This window comes from Platalea leucorodia (genome assembly GCF_965183815.1).
Source record: "Platalea leucorodia genome assembly, chromosome: 8".
Taxonomy (NCBI): Eukaryota; Metazoa; Chordata; class Aves; order Pelecaniformes; family Threskiornithidae; genus Platalea; species Platalea leucorodia.
The window spans coordinates 50111269-50131511 of record NC_138830.1 but is presented as its reverse complement, the minus strand read 5'-3'; the positions used below and the strand labels follow the sequence as shown (position 1 = coordinate 50131511).

At 37.4% G+C, this 20243-nt stretch overlaps 1 protein-coding gene across 2 annotated transcripts in view; it reads left to right on the top strand.

The window, feature by feature from the left end:
- ADAMTS18 (ADAM metallopeptidase with thrombospondin type 1 motif 18) overlaps window positions 1–20243 on the top strand; it is a gene marked incomplete at both ends in the record, with an annotated part of 76626 nt that overhangs the window by 39222 nt on the left and 17161 nt on the right. For both annotated transcript variants that reach the window (XM_082320835.1, XM_082320834.1), the window contains 7 exons: window positions 502–655; window positions 1696–1791; window positions 2767–2915; window positions 8532–8704; window positions 10665–10795; window positions 10932–11055; window positions 12275–12519. In XM_082320835.1, the coding sequence (XP_082176961.1) occupies window positions 502–655; window positions 1696–1791; window positions 2767–2915; window positions 8532–8704; window positions 10665–10795; window positions 10932–11055; window positions 12275–12519 (1072 nt within the window). The remainder of the gene's footprint in view (window positions 1–501; window positions 656–1695; window positions 1792–2766; window positions 2916–8531; window positions 8705–10664; window positions 10796–10931; window positions 11056–12274; window positions 12520–20243) is intronic.

The window sequence follows — 20243 nt, the reverse complement described above, 5'->3', positions numbered from 1 at the left end:
GCTTATACAAAGGAAAAACAAGTAGACCACAGGGTACCTTTGGTCTCAAGCTGGACACAGCCAACACAAAGCACACAAGCTGCAGCAGCCGTCTGTTTGTCAATCCACACAAAGCGAATGCTGAAATGAGACAGTGTGGCTGTTGATTCTGTTGATTCCTGATTTTGGGAATCCATTTAAGGGAAAGAAGCAGACTACATTACCTTGCTCTTGGTTACACAGGAATAAAGGGAGGAAAAGAATTTGACATCATTCTTTCTTGTTGTCACAACAGTCCCAAAGCCTGGAAATTCCTGCTTCCTTAAAACTTTGCAGGTCAGGCTACCAACAAGATGTCAAGATCTTTTGGCTCTTGCAAGCAGATATTCTCATTTCAGTGCATACCTCTAAAGCTAGTTAAAGGTACTGTATACCATATTATGTGTTTTTGCTGGTCTGTAGCAAATTAAAATATTTTGATATAAAGATCATAGTCATGGCTAATATACATTCTCATTATAGTACAGCTCAAGCTGCCTGCCTGATTGATGAACCTAAGCAAACAGGACAGTATAAATACCCTGACAAGCTGCCAGGGCAGATCTATGATGCTGATACTCAGTGCAAATGGCAATTTGGAATGAAAGCAAAACTGTGCAACCTCAGCTTTGTAAAGGTACCTATTGCTATACTTTTGAACAGTTAAAATTACATTAGAGAACTGCAGTACACTAAGTAAGTACAAGTAATGCAGTGTTCTTCAGAGGCCTGGGCTATTTCTCTACCTTATCTTGCTTGGCAATTTGCTTTGAAGGTACTGGCCTCTTTTGAGGAATATCACAATCCCAGGGGACTTTCAGAAGGAAATGCGTTCTTTACAGGAGTCATAAGGAGTACAGCTGAATACATAAGACTCATGAGCCCTTGCCTACTAAGGGAAATTAGCAGGCAGGAGAGTTCTGGTCAAAACTTGCATGGGGTGTGGGGTAAGAAGGACTAAGTTTCTTGTGTTTTAATTTACTCATGCATTGACAGCAAAGTCTGGAAAAGATCTATAAGGTTAGTTTAGAACAATAAAAACATAACTTATACTCTTGACTTTGTGATGAAGGATTAATTTAGATTAACCTCTTATTTTAAAGGCTGCTACGCTCCTTGCTGATCTCTTCAGAGAAGACATTTTATTAAACAATCTGGAGTGCTCATTCTGAAAAGAAGTATTGCCATTTCTTTTACTCCTGTTATTATCCTGGAGTATTTTGATTTATTTTATACTAACAGCGTTTATCAGGTGATGGCAGCTGTGTTTCTTCTGCAGCTAATAAAAAAAGAAGAGAGAGTGAACAGCACTGTGAAGAGACTATGTTCCCAGATATCTCCTGTGTTTTACAAAATGTAGTCTCTTCACAGTATTATAGTCACTGTAGACTTGATGACATTTTAGCCTTGAACTTTTTAACACAGTTTTTGTTCTACTATAGTCTCACACTCCAAATAGTTTTAAAAAATGTATAGTGAAATGGTGCATAAATAAGAAGGCAATATACAGGATATGACTGTGCTATGAATCTTAAACCTTGGATTTCCTAAAGTCAGAAAAAGTTTTATTTATATGGCTTTTAAGGTAGCAAAGGCATGTATAATTTGTTACAATTTCTAAACACCAGGAAACAATAGGAATTATGAGTACGATAGTGAGTACTTTTTTCTTTTCAGGATATATGCAAATCTCTCTGGTGTCACAAAGTGGGTCATAGGTGTGAGACAAAGTTCATGCCAGCAGCAGAAGGAACAGCTTGTGGTATAAGTATGGTAAGTTGTTTTATAAATAAGAGAATGTCATTCTAACTTGTTTTCAGACTGTATTGGGTCAAATACCAGCTCCTGTCAAAAACAGTTTTATCCGGATCCCTCCAGGTTTGCTATCATGGACTTCTGCATTGCTCTGTAAAAGATGGCCTTGTGATACATAGTCAGGACTGGTCCTCACAGTGGCACCTACCTGATGGTAGGGAGTGATGCCTCTCCCATCAAGCTATGGAATAAGATATATCTGGCAAATCTAAATCAGCCAGAAAAATCCAGTAATTATAACAGAAGTTAGATCAAGGCTTCAAATTCCACTCTGATATAAACATTCCTTAAGCCATCATATTTGCCGTACAGACTAAGGCCATCATGCTATTATCATCAGTGATCACTACTAAAAGAGCATGGATATTTGTTTTAGTTGAACCTTCTAATTTACACTCATCTATAGTTACCCAAAATATTTTCTTTTGCTGCAATGTTTCTTCCAGTAGAATATTGGTTTGATTTTCAAGTTACTGACAAATGTTCTGTTTAGCTTTTTCTCTTTGTGTGTAGTATTTCATAATTGAATGATAGAAGGGAGAAATTTTAGCAGAATTTTAGCAGGCTATTTTTAAATTACATGGGAAGTTTTGAGGTTCTGACAGCACAGGACCATAAATTAACACGGATTTTGTGGGGAAGAGTAAGCCAAAAAGATACTCTTCAAGAGAACAGTTTTGAAAAATTGTACCTCAGAGATCTTCAGCTCAGAATTTGGACAAATTTTAGGACATGACTTATCTATACCATTGTGTAGATCAACGTCCTACTTCAGAGTCCTTGTCCTACTGTGAACTATCTCATTGAGTTCAGTGGGTGACCTCATGTTTATTAGGGTTAAGCACTGGAGCTTTTAAATGTGGATTTTTTCTTTTTTGCATCTGCTAGGTACTGCTAACTCTGATGGGATATTTTTTGGCATTCTTTTGGCAGTGGTGTCGAAGAGGACAGTGTGTCAAATATGGTGATCATGGACCCAAGCCTGTAAATGGCCAATGGTCTGCCTGGTCCGAGTGGTCAGAGTGTACTCGCACTTGTGGAGGTGGCGTCACATATCAAGAAAGACACTGCAATAATCCAAAGTAAGACATAGATATGAAAAGGTATTATTTTTATACTAACTATTTAAGTTTTTAGAACAAAAAAAATAACAGAGTCCATTTCTGTAGGGAAATAGTACATGTGAAAATGTTTCTAAGACCTTTCATGTCCAATATGACCAGTCAGTAGCTGACAGACAGAAATATGTCCTGATACTAGAAAGCAGTGGCTGTCTGAAAACTGCTAGAGTACTAGAACATCTACAGCCCAACTTTCTCAATTTATTTTGTGACACTACAGTTTATCAAATACCTGCAGGAGTAACGAAACGCCACACAGACATATTCACACCTAATAATTTAAGAGCAAGGGAAAAAGGTCTTAAAAGCTATTAAGACTTCTGATGAGATCATATTATCCAGCACAGTAAACGAAAAATGTTTAAAGTCAATATTAGGATGGTTGTAGACAGATGTCTTTGTATGTCTGTCATGTTCTTTGCATTCTTTTGTGTTTCGCAGGTCAGAATAAAGTTGCTGAACCCTAGAATTGTATGCTAACTGATGAAACATTTCTGGTATTTTCCTCTAGTGAATGTCTTATCACTGTAAATACTACTATTCCTTACAAAACTATTTCAAAGTAGAGATAAAGTGTTATCTGACCAGCATCTTTCCTGAGTACTCAATTCACTTCAACTTACAAGAAAAAAGGATTTCACTGTTTTATTTCATACACAACTTCAACAGGCATAGACACATGTATTCTTCATTGCACACAATAAAAATAGCATTTAAACTGCAGTAATAAAAAACAGAGAAAATATGACACAGTTTATATGAGGCTGTAAAGAAGCCTCACACCTACTATACAGTGCTGCAGTAATAATATCCACGCTTCATATACTATGTTATAGGAAAATGTGAGTTAGTTAAAATAGTCTTTATTACCCTCACTCAGTGAAGCCAATTTTTGCAGATCCATAGCAGAGCATTTTCGCAACCTTTTCTGTTGTTTCCCAGTGTATTTTGATAAATGAAATTACTTGGATAGTTCCTTTATTAAACTATTTAGCAAGAGAATGCAGGGTCTCAATTACACGTCATACATATATTTTGGTCTTCCTGTATTGCTCCCTGTTTTGCCTGCTAGATTTGTATGTATGACATTTTTCTTTGTATTTATTCATAAGTCTTCCCTTGCTTTCCCTGTGTAACAGAAGAATGTCCAGTAATTGAAATGTTTCCATTTGGTGCACTATTGTAACTGATAATAATTTCAAATGGTCTCCAAACAGAAGCTCTTTAACATGAAGCATGTCTGTTACTGTAGCATTACATATTTAAAACTTGCATTCAGAGTGATCTGTCCTAATTAAAGTAAGACTTGATGCAAGACTTGATGCAACCAAGTAAGACTTGATACCAGAACTGGATCGTGTTTATACTGAATTTAATTTTATTATATTAGTGATAATTCAGTTAGAACAAAGAGAAGATACTATAAATCTCTCTCAGAGTTAGAGTGATGAAATGACAGGACTATAAATAAGCCATCCACACAACAGTGCACGACTACCCAGGTAGCTGTATTTCTCATCACAGCACTTTTCTATAAATGTGGAATCATTAGAAAAAATGATACTATCCATTTTCAATGTTACACCACATGGAACGATTTATAACCAAGTCTCTGTTCATTGTTCACCTCTATAACTACACAGAAACAAAGAATAATGATTCCTTTCTTTTTGAACTTCTGAAATATATTTCAGATGTTTATATATTTCAGTACATATATGTATATTATTACATATGTAATACATTTATTTCACTTTTCCTAATCCAGATTTGTGTAGGAGCTAATGTTTATTTTGTTCAAAAGCTTGATAGACAATTTTGGACAGCAAAATTTTGAGAATGACAAAGAATAACATGTATTTCTGTAAGAGATTAGGACAAGGGGTGTGGATCTCTGCAGAACTGACTGGACTCTAAAGTGAGGTTTTTAAATAAGTAGTCCATTTTTCAAAGCAACTGACTTCTTATGAGCATTGAGGGAGATTTCTAGGTTTCCAGTGATTTTAAAGGTGACACATCTTATTAGGAGCTTCAAGACAGGTGAAGAACACAAAGCTGCTGCTTGTGAAAATCTCGTTCCCTGTGTTTGTATGTGAAATTCTCCTCTTGCAAATAATATCCAGCCAGTTCAATTCCCTTTCTCTTGACAATTTTAAGACATACCTTGTGACCACACCCAAACAGCTCTGGGTATGGCTTCTGAATTCCCACCTGGGTTATGTACGAATTCATACTAACAAACACCTATGGAGGTCACTGGAGAACACAGAACTATGCAGATTTGCTAAAATCATTATGTTTCTCTAAATTGTCACAGTGTAATTTCATGGATCTGGTTTTCATACATCACAACATTTTACAATTGAGGTACTTTTCCAAGCTAGAAATAGGTTACATAATTTAATAGTTTAGCTGGGAAAGAACCTGAAGAGTGCCCGGGAGATTTAAATTAATACCTAAATCATATCTGTGGGACTGCATCCTACCCACTTCACAATAGTGCATTGTTCAGTAAGAGTAGAGTGGAGTTTTAGGCATGTATGCAATCAAAAGACTAAATCAAAATTGCTTGAACACGTCTTTTTAATCTTTTGTGTACAATATCTGTGACAGTGATTACAGACATTGCAGATGCAAACTAATGCAAAGTAATAATGCCATTTAAGATATTAATTAAAAATGAATACTGTCAAAGACCTTGTAGACCTTTCAAATTCATGCAGAATAAAAGTCTAGCTTCGTGGTACTATCATACTATGGTCATAATATGAGCAGAAATGTTCTCACTTGAATTTAAATTATTACAAAACATGAAAAAATAGGAGTCCAGAATTTCAGAGTCTAATTCCCTTTGTAATGCATAAAATACTTTTCTTGATCAGATCGATTCCAGGATTTCTCACTCTCCGTGTTGCATTGCAGTGAACATCCATTTTACTTTCATTGCTCATGAAGTCTACTCTTAAAAGGGTACTGCAGAATTAACTTAAGCTACTTTTGTAGCATTTTAATATTTGAGTCTTATATGAAGTGGAGTATTTACATCTTTGCACTTATACTTCTTTTACAACTCATTCTTCGGAGACTGTTTTTTTGCTGGCCTTTCTCACCAAATTTCTCCCTTTTCCAATTATCCTCAGCAAGGCCTCAGCTCTAACAGCATCTGTTCACGCAGGTATCTTTGCCTACACATGCCAGTGCTGGGGAGGCCCACAGATGGATGAAAAGTTTCAGCCATACCTGTACTAGGAGCACTGTACCACTATAGAAATATTGGAATACCCTTCGCGCAAAGCATTCTGTTGTAAGCGCAGTTATACTGAGCTGCGGTAGGCAGTCAAACCAAAATCTATGGGTGGTATAAACATCACCAATAAAAGCATGATTTTGTCAATGTAGATAATAGTCTTTTTTCAGAAATTTGGTTTTGTAGATCTACATCTAGTTTCCTGTGAATGCTTAACTCTTACTGACGTCTTGTTGGTAAAAAACAAAGGTGGGGAAGTTTCCATAATTCTCTGGCCAACAGTTTCAGTAATGGGAGTGTACTGTAATATTAAAATGCTGTAACAGAGCTGGGAAACAGAACGCCTCTTTCAGTGCTCCCTTAGTTTGGTGGAATTTTATACCATCCTCAAATGCAAGACTGTGGCTAGAAATCACGATCTAGCCATAAATAATTCTATTACATTGCTTGTTTGGTGGCACTTACTTGGAAGGAGGTTGCTTCTTTTCCTTACGCTAAAGCAGATTTGTTCTCTGGGGCTGAAGGAGGTCAAAAATCATACATCTGCTGAAGCTGTAAAGCAAGTCTGTAGAGAATTGAGTAAGGACCCAACGGTTTGGCTGCCTTAACTCAAAGCTCTCACCAATTGCACAAAGTCAACATAAATACTCCCTGACTTCACTGATCTTACATATCCTCCCTGCCCTTCCCAGACTGAATTGCCACCAACTAGGACAGAAAATATGACTTTGTTTTAAGACCTTCGCCATTATACCCAGTGTCAGGGTAGCTAGTAGGTGACCTCAAGAAAAGTCGCTGGAAGTTGTTGTTTTTTTTCCACAACACATTTTGCTGGTGCTTTAACCCAGTTTTAAACAGAGTAGCAGGTGGGCCTCCACCTCTTCCTTTGAAAGACTGTTTTGTAGCCCAGAATTCTGGAAAAGCCAGACATTGTGTAGATTCAAAGCTGATTCAAAAACATGAAAACTAACCCCCAGCTTGGTTAAAGGGTTAGACATAATGAGGCTTAAAATTTATAATAAAGCGAACAGAAAAAGCACCTGGATTTTCTCATCCATGTTGCACCAAGCTGTCTCCATGTTGCTCCAGTCAGATGCATTTTCAAGAAAAGTTGCATGGTATACTCGATATAGGGAATAATTATAACATAGTGTTTAGGGATCTAAACAAACAAATTAAGCTTGTTGCAACTGTATATTTTATACTATTATTATTAATTATTATTGTTAGTTAATGTATTATTATTCTTCAGTATCTTTTATATTATTCTCATTTTTTTCCTTAATGTGTGTGCAACACGGGCAAGCTGTCCACTGAAAGATCATAGCTTGTCTTCCAAGTATGTATGGTCCCTAATTTTTAAAGATCATTATATAAATGTATGCAAGTGCAGCATTGTTATATTTCTTTACACTTGATGCAAGATATTGTATAATAAGACGAACAGTTCTTAGAATTTGGTGTTTTGAAGCTTTTGCTCAGTACTTGCAGATGTGTATCTGAGCATTGTGAAACTGCAGAAATAACATCCGTGAATTCCTATGCAGATCCATAAGGAATACAAAAGTGAGTGAATACATTTCTCAGCAGTTTGTGAGAACTCTCAGTCACTTTAAAAAGAGCAGGTGTTACATTTTACATTGTTTTACAGTCATGTACATAGACCAAATAGTTAAACACTATTATTCTGATAACATAAGATACTAGCAAAGTAATAGAACATGCTCTCTTCATGCTGGTCAAAATTAAGGGAAATGCCCACGTAAGGTTTGCTGAAGTGATCGTGACATGTTTAAAGTTCTCCATGAAGTCCAACATTTTCCTAAAGCAGGACAACTGTGCACAGTCCTTGTTTCCTTTGACTGTTTAAAAGCACATTTTTTTCAAAATGATTTACAGAGCAAATGAACAATGAAATGTAATTATTCATTCTGTTTATGTTTGATCAGTGTTATGTTATCCTTTATTGACTCTTATTGTGATAGGTAATTCTTTGCACATGTTCATTCCTGGGGTACAGCAGAGTAAAAATAGCTATACAACAAGACTGAAACCAGTCAATACAAAATAGCCCTATAAATTTAAATTAGTGAAAACATGACTCACCTCTAGATGGTTGCATCTTTGCTGAGTTTGCAGTAATCCAAGCAGATATAATTCATGGCAACTGCTTTGCTTGGTTTTAGGAACCATGAAAATTAATGGCCCATATAAGAAATACTCATCTCCTAAGACAATACGCCCTCTCATTTTCTCTGTTAATACACACGTAACATGCCAGTCACACAAACAGCAGGTTTTGCAAAATAATTTTTTCTTCTTTTTTTCAGGCCACAATATGGCGGCAAATTCTGCCAAGGTGCCGGTCGTATTTATCAACTTTGTAATAATCAGCCATGTCCAGCAAATAGTTTGGACTTCCGTGCCCAGCAGTGTGCAGAATACAACAGCAAACCTTTCCGGGGCTGGTACTACAAATGGAAGCCATATACTAAAGTGGAAGGTAATTATGCCACAGCTCTGATGGACAAAGGCGATTGCAGGAAGTGAGCCGTAAGCTGTAATTCATCCATATTCTTTGGGCAAATATCACCCCGATGTAAGCAAATAGAAATTCAGTTGGCTTATTGGAGATGTGTTTGCTTTCTAGCACAGCTGAATCCAGCCTCCTGTGCGATACTGCCTGTATGAACATGCAGAATTGATTTTGGTTTTAAATTTAAATCTCTGACCTTAGCATGACTCCCTGGCTGTTGCTACCCCTCTCTTTCATTTTATATTACATATCTGTTAGTGTAAAAACAAAACAAAACAAAATAATTTCCATGGATTTTTCAGCATGGGAAATGTGAGCTCCCACAATAACACTACCAGAATCTTCCTTTGGAATGTTCTCAGATTTCGAAACGTAACAATAAATCAACCTTTTGACTTTTCTGCTGGTATAGTCCCATGAGAATTGGAAAAACAAACAATGTACTGGCATAAATTTTTTAAAGTCATCTTTTACTAAGAGATCTTTATAAAGTTCAGGTCTCAATAACTGATTCTTGTCTTTTGTACAAGCAAAGTTTATTTTTACTTTACACATCTTAATTTTGTAAATATTTTGAATCAGTATTCATTTTTATCAGATACAACAAATATTTTCTGCAGTTTGAAAGCCAAGTTTGTAGCTGCAATTGCTACTACTTTAATAAAACTGGCTGGATTATGTCACATTGTAGCTCCTTCATTTAGTACCCGTACAAATTTGCTTTTTTTGATAATAAGTGTATAATTATATATATACACACACACATACACATACATATAACTTTCATTCATAACCTGATTATATTTTCCTCAAAAGACTTTGCAGACATGGGTATTTAGAAACCTATGGCCTAACAGCCTTTGTGACGAGAGGAAAGATGGTTTCACAGCATGTAACAATGGATGTTGTGTAACAAGGAGAATAATGCATCTTGTTTAGCAGAAACTAAGGTAGCCTACGTTGGTTTTAAAGGTAGGGGCTGCATTTAGTAAAAGAAATAGGAGCTTAAAATTAGGGACAAAGGGCATAATTTTCAAAAGCAAGACGTCCCCAGGTGACTCTGAACTTGAAAATGCCTGTCCTTACTCTTAGCTGCTTTTCAGAATCTCCCCCAAGATCTACATTTATAGTTCTGAAAACATGATCTGGTTTTCAAGATTGCTACAGATGCCTTGCCTCTGTAGAAAGTACTATTGAAAATCCAGCTGCTTATTTAGGAATAAAAGGTTACTATTTTGAATCCAGTTTCATGTTCTTCAAAATTTTGTTATGCTGTTTTATTTGTTGCACTTACTATTTGTATTAAAATTGTGTATTTCAGCAATTGTGACAATATTTACAACTGCACGACTGTTTTTGTCTATGTAGAATTAATCAGCCCTTTATAAGCAAAACATACTAGCTGTGTAGAAGAAGAAATTTGGTTGACAATAGTTGGGATTTTTTAGAGGAAAAGCACTTTTGTTAGGAGAAAATCTGGCCTCAGTCCTAGCTTTCAGCTGAACTGATCATTTGTGCCATCTTATAGCTTTTCAAATTTTAACTAAAAATTAAATAAAATTATTACAATCTCCCATTTCTCTTAATAAAAAATGAAATTTGAAACTGTGGACCAGTGGAACTGAAATCAGGGCCACATCAGCAGAGCTAATGCAATGTGCATGCTTTCACACTGGTTTTGAATTCTAATTATGTGTGGACAGTCAAACCCACATGTTCTTTTACAATAGCATAATGTGAGTTACTGTATTTGGCTACATTTCTGCCCATCTCGGGGTCCCATTATGTCACCACACAGAATTAATCTTTGTAGCTTGTCATCTAGGATGCAGGAAGAAACAATAGCGGGGTGCCTTTTTTTTTAAAACTGTGCTGCAGTTCTGCTAATACTTTCTTGTCTTGCCTATTTTTTTTTTTTTTCCCCCAGAGGAAGATAGATGTAAATTGTACTGCACAGCTGAAGACTTTGACTTTTTCTTTGCAATGTCCAGCAAAGTGAAGGATGGAACTCTGTGTTCTCCAAATAAATATGATGTTTGCATTGATGGAATATGTGAAGTAAGATAAAATTAAGTTTCTTACAATCCTGATGTCTATTTTTTATAAGTGGGCGATTGACTCCTTTATGGAAAATGCAGCTGTTTCTTCAAATTCCCTTGTGTCTGAGTCCTTCACTTGTGCCTTTTGGTTGCAGCAAGTAGGGTGTGATCATGGACTTGGTTCCAAAGCTGTATTGGATGCTTGTGGAGTTTGTAAAGGAGATAATTCAACGTGCAAGTTCTTTAAAGGCCAATACTTGATCCAGCACAAAGCTAATGGTAAGGAAAGCTGTTCCACATGATCATCAACTCATTGCTCTGCTGTATCCCCATGTAATATATATGACTCCTTGCTCATTAGGGCAGTGGCTAAAAGTCCAGATGTGAACTGAAAATCACAGGGAGAGTGAGAGGAGAGTTCACATTTCTCCTGTTTCTTGGTAACAAGAAAGCTATGAGCATAAGTCTTGGTTAGTTAATTTGCAAGCATTCCTCTTGTTTCTTAAGCCACATTTTCCCTTTACGTGTGAATTTCCTCTTAAAAGAGATTTTAGGATTCAGGCAAGTGAAAAATAGCTGTCAACAGCTCTGACTGGAATGGGACTGTAGAAGATATAAAAAGAGACACACAGCATAATGCCAAACATGACAGTATTTCCATGTTCGTTTTCAAATTAAGTTGACTGGAAGCTGTCCAGCTGATTCAGTGGATGATCCAGTCACTGGGAGGTGGACTTTTCTTTAGTGGACTGTCACAGGCTTCTTGTGAAATAATCTCACTATGCCTCAGTTTCTCAGGCATAGAATGCAGACAGTATTTCTTTACCCACAGGGGTATTTTGAGGATCCATTTACTGTTGATCATAAGACATGTCAATACTACAGTAATATAGGCCAGGAAATTGTTTAGGGTACAGTAATACAGAGATCCGGTGCTAGAAAAATAACCTAAACTGAATGCTCTGCGAAATTAGCTGTGTGCAGTGTGTGTTGGAGATTGTCAGCAGTGTCTCACCTGACTGTAGAGCGAGTGAGATTTCTACACAGTGAGAGTGCAGTGGGCTACAGCAGGGAGACCCAGTGGTGTACAGGGCTTTGTGAAAGCTCTCTGCATCCCAGTGCATCTCACCTCAAAAACCTTGTCCATGATGGAAGTAGTACCTTCCAACTACAGGCAAAACATGGTAAAACAATTAGAGTGAAACCACCATTAGTCTGTTCTGCATTTTTCCAAGGTGAACTTGCTTTCTCTTGTCTTTTATCACAAAGAAAAATTCCAGGAATTGAAATACCTCTGAGTTATTCTGATTACAGCCTGCATGGGGGGGGGTAAAAACAGAACTGGTTTCCCCTTGTGAAAACGGAGTAACTTGGGTGGATCAGAAGAGCTGTCTTCAATATCTTTTGAACTGCAAAAATTTCAAATTAGCTCAAAAATGATAAGCCATCTCTATCTGTATGATAACTGCAAAAATGTTGCTTACTTCTTTCATTTCAGACTACTATGCTGTGGTCACTATTCCAGCAGGAGCACGCAGTATACAGCTCCACGAAATGCAAATCTCCACCAGCTACCTTGCAGTGCGCAACCTCAGTAAAAAGTATTATCTAACAGGAGACTGGACAATTGACTGGCCAGGAAAGTTCTCTTTTGCTGGAACAGTTTTTGATTATCAACGCTCTTTTAACCATCCAGAGAGTCTATATGCAGCAGGACCGACTAATGAGACGCTGGTCTTTGAAGTAAGCTTTCTTCTGTTTATTCTTCCCTTGATGTCTATTACAGAATTAGTAACGACAGCTTTAGCTCTGCACTGTAGCTCTCAGCAAGATTAAAGAATAGCATTGAGTCACGATAGTATTCAGACTTAATTGTGTGGTCATGCTAGATTGAAAGGCCTTTCACTAGTTTATCAAGGTCTGAAGTTTAGTAAACTGTCACAAATTCAGTGAAAAGGATGGTGCATAAAACACACCACAGAACATTATTTCTCAGTTGCTGCACAATGGTAACAGAGATTATAAACACATCCCATAAATGGTATACAAGAGAATTCAGTGACGTAAAAATTAAATCTAACATTATGGCAAGGCTTAATGGTAACAGTTTCAAATAATGCTGCTGAAACTGCAGGCACATGTAGCCATTTTTACATCTACCTTGGGACACAGATGGTCAAAGTACCACACACAGGCTCCTGTGTAATTTCTGCTGATTCAGTTTTATTGGTGATAGCACCTAAAATAATGTTTATACATGTTTATCTCCCAGTCAAATTTGTATCACCTACTCTGTCTGCCAGGTGTCTTGTGTTGAAACCATATTTAGTAGAAAGTGAATTTGGTACTTATATGGTTTGTTCCAGTGTTGCAATTTTGAAATTGGCCACTAATAGTTCTGTTCTAAGAAAAATCTCTTTCTGCATTACATTACTTTACTAGATTTTCTTTTAAAATGCATCAGAACATCTGAGGGTCAGTTTCTGGCTGAATCGCCAGATTTTACTCCCTGTTAGCTACATTAGTTTGCCTGCTTTGTTAGAAAGCTCTAGCAAATCCTTGGCTTTGTAACTCATCCGTTGTGTCTGTTTTGATGAATCCTTCCCTGTGAGAAGGAAGGAGCCCTCCCCAGAAAGGATTCAATTCCTTCCCACACCTTCCAGCAATACTCCGGGCAGCTCACTATCAGATGCATCGCTTTCTCTGGCGTGCACTTGGGGAGCAGGGGAGCGAGCGCTGCACCCGTTCTCTGAGGCAGCGGTCTGCGGTTCTTCGCTCCGTCGTGTAACGCCGTAACTGAGAACTGCTCTCTGCAGAAGTTCAGCAGGAGCGGTTAGCTGACAACTCTGCATCCCGTCTCCCTTACGCAGCTTTGTTCTGTTAAACTAAGAAACACAGTAATATAGACTGTGACTGCAAGGATTATTTAACCGTTCACAACTATTCGGTAAAGTTTTTATTTGGGATACTGAAGAGCCTTACTGCTATTCATATCGATTGAGTAACGTACTTAAACGTATCTTTAAGAACCACTGAAGTTCATGGACCATGAACACATGTTAAAGTACTTCAGGATGAACACGTGTTTTAGAACGGAGAGTTTGACATGGGCTAAGGGCGTGTGTTTTCACAAATTACTATCACGATTTGCTAAGCCTTTTTAAAACATTTTTTCTCAGTTGGAGAATTTTCATTTTGAGTATGTATGTTAGTAGGGATGCTTTAGTCCAAGGAAGAGTTTTGTCTACAAGTTACAGACATGCTTTTCTGTCTGCAAATCACCTCCAAAATAGCCTTACACCAAAGAAACAGGCACACTTATAAATACTATGAAATGTTATGCTGAACTCTCAGGAATCTTATTTGTCATAATACAAAGTAGATTGAACTGTATTATTATAGAGCTAAAGTATGAATAATAAATTGCCTGCAAGATGATTTACTTGGCTGCATATCGTGCACATACTTTGCAGAATAAAGATGAAAGAAAAAAATTTTAATGCCAAATAACACTTCTATTTTCGTCCTATCAAATTATGCTAAACAGTTTTATTAAGATTTAACATTTAACTGGAGGCTATTGCTCCTATGAGAGCTTATTTAAACTTCCCTTGTATTTTTATTGAAATACCTACACCACTGGCATTGGTAACTAGGGATTCTAACGACTGAAAATGTTACAGTTACGTATTCCCCAATTATATATATCTGTGAGCTGTAGTTAAGGCTTTTTTTCCTTTCAATAATTTAAGCAACATTCAACAAGCTCAATTCTGAAAAAAATGCAAAACTTTTTGTGTTCAGAGATCTGCATTATTTATGATTTGCCAATAACTCTAAGCAGCAAAAATGCCAATGAAAAGTAAAGAAATATGCTTTTATGAGAAAACACCCATATTGCTGAAGATCTGTGTTCAGCAGTAATAATGAAACAAATCCTACTTCAACTATAAATACCAGAAACTGATAGAAGGCTGAAAAAAGGAATGTTTAAGCATACTACATTGTAGCTTTGCTTTTATTTTTCTCTCATCTGTAATTTTCAAAGCAGCATACAAAAAAGTCCTGCCAGCAATTTTTTATCCAATTAAGTTGATTTTCAGTAAGATAAAGCTTTCCAGGGTTTGGACCTCAACTTCTTCCTGTAATATTTAGATATTTTTTCTTCATTTTTTAATTAGGTTGTATACAAAAGAAATTTAATACTTATTTTCTAGTTTAGTTTTTTTTCCAGAAGAAGTCAGTGCAATCCTTGTAAAAATGCACACTGCAGGTATTGAGAAATTGAATAAATTGCGTGCATAAATACAGGAAATTTTATTATTCAGGTGGGCAGCAAATATAAGGTTTTGTAGGTGTATTTATTGCCATTCCACTATGATCTGAAAGACAGATTAACAGAGCTTGTGCCTGTTTAATTTTGTAGTCATAGTTTTGCTAGACATCTGTGTGGTGACTCAAACAGTCCAGGTTTTTGACTGTGTTTCTGAGTGCAAATCAGCCTGCATGTATCCAGAAAGCTCAGGTTACGCATGTCTTCTGAGCAACCTTCGCAGGAGAGGATGGGACCAGCGCTCTCCAGGTATGGGTCCAGACAGGTCTGGCAGGTCTGTGCTCAAGGCAATCACCTCCTTTGAAATGCAGTCATTCTCCAAAATATTTTCTTGAGACAGACATCTGAGGCATGTATTAAGAGAGAAGGAAGGAAGCCCAAATAAGACAAAAAATCTTAAAATTCCCTATTGTCTTGCATATCACAAGTTCAGCCTTGCAGTTCTACGACATGTTTTGTATTTCATCTTATTGTACAGTATGTTCCTAGGTTTTTCTCTCAGGTTTTGCAATAGTTCAGCCGAGCATGTATCATTTAATCATACTTTGCAGTCCTAAACGCTATTCAAAAATGGATAAGAGACAAGAAAAAGACTGATAAAGTGCTTTTCTTATTTACCCTGGAATTTCACAAAGAACTAAATACACATATATATATTTACATGTATTATATGTATGTAATTATGGGAATGAGTCATACCAAAGAAGACAAAGGGCAGTGAATCTGTAATTTAACTAGGTTGTGGGAGAAAAAACCCAAACTGTAGTGGCCAAATATTTTCTGAGGAGGAGGAGAACACTGTGAGATGAATGTGGAATTAAATGTGTAGGACCAGTATTTCCTGAGCACAACTGCGGGAAGTCTAAAGGCTTGATGAGGTTTTACAATTCATCAGAACCCTTTCTGGATTGTTTGAGAATTAATTTCACAGATGGAGGGAAGGCAAAAACCAGTAAACCAGTGCCCTTCAGAATTTGTGCATCTGTATCCTTCTGAAGTTAGTATTATTGATACTTTGGTGATTGTGGGTTTGTAGAAACCAATAAAAGCTGAAATGAAAAATATTCATGGATTCAGAAGGCAGTTCCCGAAATGGTCAGAATCAGTTTAGATGAAATAACAGACAATGGTCAAAGGGGTAGAAATATGATAGTTAAATGATAATCTAGGATCAGAAATTAATACCAGGTTTTTAAAATATGGTTTCTGTAGCATAATTGTCTCATCTTAAATGGAAACATGCTGGAATTTTTTTTAATGTAGTTGAATATATTCAGCTCATTTATCTGTCATTTGGTCACAGGCAATCTAAGGTCAGCACTTTCAATTTTAAGACCTTGTCAGTGTTTTTCTGTTAACTGAGAAATATTTAACTTGAGGAGAAACAAGCAGTAAATTCATCATTCATTTATCTAGCTTTGAAAAAAGGGCTGCCAGTGGGCACCATTGGCTGCTGAAAATACTTTCCAGAAGAGGCTAGCAGAGCAGAAGGGACATTGCCATCACAGGCCTCTGTCAATACAGAACTCGTCTGAGGTTCACTCGTGACCTCCATTTGTGGAGATATTCAGTCACCCCCTCCCGACTGACTTGAATTACGGGAAAGATTCTGAAGGAGCAAAAGAAACTGAACTTATGTGGGCATGAAAAGTATTGCATGACCAGGCATTGATAAACTAACTTAAAAACACAACAGTTTGATAATTTGGTTTTCCATTCTATCAATAAACAGATGAAGAATTGACTGATTTGAGAAGTCAAATACAATTTGAGAAAGCACTGCAAAGTTTTTCAGGATGAGATAGGATCAGTATCCTCACTGAAGTTTACTGCAAACTCAGTGAAATATTGAATCAAGAAATTGTGAAATCTTTGTGAAAAAAGATAGTTTATTTTGACAGCAATAAGTAACAGATGGAAAGGATGCTTTGCAAAGAGGCAGACGTTCATGGGAAGAGAAGGTGAATGGCGCTTCAAGGCAGGACTATGTCTAATTAAAACCAGTAAATCACTTCCTCTTTATCAATAGGGGAAAAAAGAGAAAGGAGGCCAGGTGGAATGACTTTACTGATGATCTAGCTGCCACTGGGAGAAAGCCAAGTTGCAGTTATAAAGCATTACATTTATTATTAGCTACTAGATGATAAATTTGTACTGATTTCCCCTAAAGAGAAAGTAAGCTAAAGAGAGCTAAGATGTGCTTATAAGATACAGATGTGGATGCAATACAATGGATAAAAGGGTTCTCCTTTAGTGAGGAGAGATTAGCTGGACAGTATCCCTGAAGGTTGTACATTTAGCATGTGAACAGTAAAAAAATGGAGACACAATAACAACAGAAGATAAATTTGAAACAGCTGAAGTAGAAATGAGATCATACAGGACCTTTCAAGGATACTCTTTTTTTTTTTTTCTTTTAATGACCTTAGTGGACTTTCTTGAAAAACAATCATTTGTCATAACCTTTTAGTTAAGATTGTGTTTAAAGTGGCTTTAGAACTATTGAAGAGATAAAACCTCTTTTGTTTTAAGGTTTGGTTTAAGTAACCAATGGGTAATCCTTCCTTTACTGGTGCTTCCCAAACAGGTGTTCGCTCACTTTCCTTTGAAGCTCCTGGTGTTAGCCACTGTCACGGAGCCCATCCAGTAACTGCCTGTTCAAGACAACGGTCCTGTTTTAAAACTTGTTTTAAACAGTTTTCCACCAGCTTCATATGCTGCATGCTGACATTTATCCTACTGAAACCAGAGTAAATTCATAAAAGTCAGTAGAATGAATCTTGATTGAGCAGAGAAATCAGAATGTGGCTTAGGATGCTGGATGTTACAGTAGTTATTAAACAGCATGTAGATTCACAGTGGATGAAAACTGCGGGTCTCGCAAGCATAAGACAGCCAGGCACCAGTCTTCCACACAGACAAACATCTCCGTCTGCCCTTGCTGGTGTAACTGATGGCTCACTGCTGATGATAGCTTAACTCTGTTAAATCCACCTAAAGAAATTATCAGAGACTTAGAAAGCATGGGAGTGACCCAGGAAATGTAGATGCAATTTGAAGACTCAGATCAAAGCTACCATGAATGCTGGGGTTCAAAGTTTGGGCTCACGCCCATTTTGTAAGTTATGCACATGCAGAGTGAGTGAAGATGAAAATACACGAAGCACATGTGGGTAAACAGCAGCTATTCCTTTACCTTTTTCTCTATGCTCAGCTTCACTCTGTAAGTGATTTGTAAATATCCATCAGTCCTTCGCAGAGATAATGAGTCTTTTTTTCAGCTTGTTACATGCCAAGCATTCATATGCTTTCCTATACATTGGCCAGAATATTGTGGAAGAAAGCGGAGTTTATCTTGTATAAATTAATCTCTTTTAATTCGGTGTGTTGCAAGTAACTTCACATACACATCTTACAATAAAAAACACCTGAAAAGCACAGTCAAGCATAACAAAGCAATGTTGATAGGCCCTTTAAAAATCTGACCTGCAAAATGGAGTATTGTATTGGAAACTTAGGATAGCCATGGGAAAAAAAAATAATCTCAAACAAAGGAGCAGATGCACAGCTAGTTTAGAAAATTTATTGGTTTAGCTTTGAAATCAAAATTAGCAGCAAAAGGAAAAGGTTCTTTACTCAGGAGAATTCAATTTATCCATTGTTTTAACATTTTGTGCCCTAAGCGAAAGCCACAGTTCTTTTTCTTCAGAATAGATCTGGCAGATTCCAGCCATAGAGTCTGTGGTTTTCGAACTCAAGAAGCTGTAAATTTTATAACTCTGCGCCCTGCGGTCAGAGCTGCTGAGTGTTGTGTCTGAAGTCAGGTGGTTGGTGTGTTAAAGGTAGACATTAAACAGTTCTATTGAGGAACTGGAAATGTTTAAGGAGGTTGTTTGCCAGCTGTAAATTTGGGAGCAAATGCCAGTTGGCTGAAAAGATGCTGGAATGCATCCAGTTAAGTAGACTAGCACTGGAGGTCTTTCCAAATTTGTAGGTCTGATAACTTGGCTGTATATGCAGACTTCAGTTATTGGGTTGTTAAGGAAAGGCTTTATAATGAACGTTTGAAAATACGATAGAAAACTTTTTATATGCTCATTACTTTGGCAAAATTGCAACTTTGCAATAGTATTGCATTCCTGATGAAAACTTGGTTGACCATTATACATTGTATGCTGTTTTTCAGCTGAGTGCCAGGGACTTTAAAGTATATGGTTCGTGCCCTGCAATATTTTGTCTCCAATACTTTCCCAGAGTTTGATTTTGCCCATTTTCTACATAGCTGGGATGATCCAGGAGGAAGGAGACCTGACTGCGATGCAGCTCTTGCTTTGTAACCATTCCCTCCTGTAGTCTGGGGGGTGGGAAGGGGCTCTAGCTTTGGCTGCCGGCCGGGAAACGCAGCGGAGGTTCGCTTCATCTGCCCATGCTAGCTCTGTCTCCTTCCCAGTGCGCAAGAAGGGGGTGTAGCCCAAGGTCTTAAAATGCGTATGGCCCAGCTCGCCCGGCGTGCAGGAGTTACCCCACAGGCCCTCACTCAGCTGGAGGCTGCCAGTTCCTGACATCGCTGTGTGGTTGCTCTCTGAAGTGACGGATACTAACGCGTCGTGTTCTAACTCGTCCGAGATCATTTCCTCTTCGTTCCCTTCACTCCGTTGAAGCACCAGGAGAATATTGCTCTAACAGGAGTAAAACTGGTTGCCACTTTTCCCATCCTCCCTCTTTCGTGTTCTGAATTCTGTAGTTCAGGACGCGTTTGTTCTGTTTCTTGCCTCTATTATCGCAAAGTAAAAAGCACTTTCAGAAGACAAGTGTTCAGTCTAATACTTCAAGATATTTTTATTAGAAAAGTTTTAAGCTTTACTGTTTTTTTGGCCACGGACATAGCACAGTTTTATGACAGTTGTCAGAATCCAATGAGACGAGGGCTAACCCTTACACAAGGTCTTCAGTTACAGACAAAACCTCCTCCTCTTTTGACACGACTTACTAAAAGGCCAGATAGCATTTCAGCCTCTGCACTTGAAGGAACACAGAGCACCTACTGAAATGGGAGAAAGTGCATCCTCACAGGACCATGAAAGAGGAAATCTGACTTTGACTGTTCATACATTAGCCAGATCTTTTCTAACAC